At 33.7% G+C, this 3,674-nt stretch overlaps 1 protein-coding gene across 1 annotated transcript; it reads right to left on the bottom strand.

Moving 5' to 3' along the window:
• Nucleotides 1–2,720: 2,720 nt before the first annotated feature.
• Nucleotides 2,721–3,419, bottom strand: LOC126679076 (protein GL2-INTERACTING REPRESSOR 1-like). Its single transcript, XM_050374012.1, has one exon. It carries the CDS (start codon nucleotides 3,417–3,419, stop codon nucleotides 3,093–3,095), a length of 327 nt encoding a protein of 108 aa, XP_050229969.1. The 3' UTR covers nucleotides 2,721–3,092.
• Nucleotides 3,420–3,674: the final 255 nt, after the last annotated feature.

Below are 3,674 nucleotides of genomic sequence, written 5' to 3'. Positions count from 1 at the left end.
TTTATTTATTAGTGGATTTTAAATAGGGGTAATATAGAAAAATTGAGTGAAAAAGTTAGTTACCTTTTCAAAGTGGACAAGAGTTTTGGGACAAAAATATTTCTCAAAGTGGACAACTCTATTGGGACGGAGGGAGATTTCGGTTAGTAATGAACTTGAGGTTTAGATTTTTTTAATAGATATGAGTCATTGGCAGGATCTCTTTTATCTCCCTATATTTGCAAAGAACTAAATTTTTATAATAACAGGAAAAGTAGATGTCACACTTGTATTGATGAAGTCATATTTTTTAGCAGAAAGAGATGGGGAAAAAAAATCAAATAATTTAGAAGGGCAAAAATAGAAACTGTGAAAATACTAGTATTAATGAGATTTTTAATTTTTTGACATACTAGAGGGGCTATCTCCACTCCATCCTCTCCCCTCGGCCCTGGCTCATCATTGCACACTTGGTTTATCAATTTTCTGATTTTGGAAATTACTACTAAGCAAGAGTCAAACCTGATCCTAATTTTGACAAAATTAGACAGTGGCTAGTTTCTGTCATTTTATTCATATATTTTTCTTCTGCAAATCCTAACACTCAGTAACCTTCTGTCAATTAACCTTTTCCATGGTGATTTTAGATTATATGGCTGTATTTTGGGGTTCTTTCGTTTTTCATATTTCATATTATACTTATGTCGGTCGTGGGCATGACAACATTTGTTTCCATGGATCATTCTCATGTGCATACCTAGTTTATACTCATTGATTCTGATGTGTATAATATTTTATTAAGGTTACTTCAACAATGTAGTAGTAGAGAATTTATTAAAGAACTTAAGTTGAAGATCTGAAACGTATCTTTATGCCATTTTTCCATTAAACACTTCAAAATTTTAGTTCAATATGAGATAAGATGACCTTATTTTAAGTTTGATATTCCCTATGCTTTTTGATGTATAATTATAACAGTAATAATATGTGAGAGAAAAATAGAGAAAGTATACTAAATAACCAAATCAAATCCTCAAATTTGGTTCGGTTCGGTTTTGAGAGTAAAAAATTGTCAGTTGTGTTTTTGTACGAACCGAATCAGACTTGTTCGGATCAGTTTACATCTTTGTACATCCTTATAAAATCTGTTTAGCTCGGTTAAATATGAAAATTTTAATTTGGTTCGGTTAAACCGAATGTACGCCCTTAATGTACACCCTTATGAGTGAGTAAAGGAAGGTTGAAAAAAGAGAAGCAGAAATTAATGGAGAGAACATGGAGAAGGAGGTATAGTGTTAGAGAAGGGGGAGTTTTACCAAAATAGAGAAATGGCACCAGAAAGATGTCATTTAGTGAGTGATGTTGTAGTAGTGAAAAGGAAAGAAAAATAAGTAAAGATTGAAACAATAGAGAGGTGAGAAAGGAGAGAATTAAATTTGTATTTATCATCTGACGTAATACCCTTCATTATTCTCAACTGTCTCAATTACTATTGCATTTATGTGTTTTTAATGGTCATTCAATCTAATAGAGTCCCCCTTTTTTAATTGCTTTGAACTACCCAACCTCCCCACTTCACCCCCCCTTCCCTTTCTCCATTTATTTGATTACACATAACATCTTTCCCTAATTAAATTTTCTCTTCACCTGTTTTCATTTAATCTCCATTTGTTATTGTTAATATGCTGTTTAGTTAGTCTTTAGACTTGGTCTTATAGCTAGGAATTGCCTTTAAATTTTGCTTTGTGGTGGAACTTAGTACCTAAGTGGGCCAAGATTTGTCATTTCATAGCATTGTCACTTGCCTAATGTGTCTCTACATATCTATGGAGTTCTAAAAGTAGGATTAATGCTTTTTAAATTTTGTGGGTTTGGAATAACTGTTAAGTTTATGACATATTCCTAATTGTGGGGTTAGTGATTTCTTTGTTTGGTTAAAAATCTCATAAGAAGTTTACTGTTTAGGGCTGATGCCCATTTTTGCATTGATTATATATCTATACACTTCTTCTGTTATTAGTATTATCATTGTCATTAGGTGGACATTAGCATAAGGTTTGGTCCTATGGATTCATTTCTTAAATTTAAAGATAACAAGAAGTAAAATTCACATTTTAGTATTTTTTTAGGAAAATGTTGTCCGGATCCTTAAATTTATGGGGCAGACTTATAAAAGTCGAACTTAGACTATTTTGACAATTTAGTCCATAACTCTTCAAAATAATGCAAATTGCACCCACTTTTGTGCTTTCAAAAACCGTAAAGATATCCATGTTTAATATCTTATGTCAATTTCAACATTTTTGTGTTCAATATCTCCACGATTGTTTTTAACGTGCTCTGAAAACACGTGAATGGATGCGATTGATCTTAATTTCAACAACTATGGATTAAATCGTCAAAATAAGTCAAGTTTGATTTATAGAAGAGCGGTTCATAAGTTCAAGAACCCCTCTATTTTTTATGACTAAGTGGGACCTGAGTCATTCTACTGCCATGTTGGTTCTGATTAGACTGCTTTCAAGTACAAAAGAATCTACTTCTACTTCTTGTCACAGATTTTACCTAGCGTATAATAGGTAAGTACCCATGTAAAATTCACTGATTATTCACTTTCATTTGTTTCAGCTGACATGGACATTACATCAGTGCTGACAGATCATCCACGTGGCATACTGGGATAGGAATAAGGTAAGTTAAACAAATTTTAGAAGAATTTATAAGAAAGAAAGACAAAAACAAAGATGAAATCATAGCAAGATGATAATATATATACCCAATATTCATAGGAAAATTTGGGTACATTTAGCTGCAACTAATCAGCTTACATTGGGTAGAAAGCTGAACTCACAATGATACACAGACACACTTCCTCTGCGTTCATATATCATATAAAGCCCACAATTCTTTGTTCTATGACTAGAAAGAAACCAAAAAAAAAAAACACAAAGTAGTGCTATTTTGCTGCAATTTTTTTTCTAGCATGAAACAAAATAAAGCAGCCTAAATAGCACTACTTGAGATAATTAAAAAAAGAAATGAAAAATAGGATATAGAGAGTCTAATAATCCTAATAGCAGCAGAATCAGCATAAGAAATTCTACTATTTTGCTCTAACTGTTCCTTGGTTGAACTGTGTTCTCATGCAGGAAATCAAGCAACACAGTACTCTTGCACTTGGGACACTTGGGATCATCCTCAGAAAGCATCACATACATAAGGCACCTTGGGCACCCTACAACCACCATGGAAGTAGCTTCAGGGCTATTAGAGTATCTCAGAGTATTGTCATCTTGGTGGTTCAGTTCTGATGACACACATGAGCTTGGCGGTGACACTGTCGCTGATCGGCTCGGCGACTCTACTCGCTGATTCGCCCTCGGAGGCGATAAGTTCAGCTTCAGGTCGAGTTTCGGTCCGTTTCCATTTCTCCTACTCATCGTTATATATTTTTTCTTGCACCTGTTTGAACATAGGAAAAAGGGTTCAAAATTCACCACTTTGAAACACTTCATATACAACAAAACAGTTTTAGGAATAAGTTAGTTACCTGAAAACAAAAACGGAAACAGAAACGGAAACAGAATCGGATACCGCTAAAATTATGGAGTAGATGAAGAAATAGTAAGTAATAGAGGGCTAGCTAGGCTTGAACCATGAACATGAAACTCTAGCACCAACAGAATTATGAACTT

The sequence above is a fragment of the Mercurialis annua genome, linkage group LG4, assembly GCF_937616625.2.
Source record: "Mercurialis annua linkage group LG4, ddMerAnnu1.2, whole genome shotgun sequence".
In the NCBI taxonomy this organism is placed as follows: Eukaryota; Viridiplantae; Streptophyta; class Magnoliopsida; order Malpighiales; family Euphorbiaceae; genus Mercurialis; species Mercurialis annua.
Note: the sequence above shows the minus strand (reverse complement) of the source record. Positions and strands in the feature narration are given on the sequence as shown.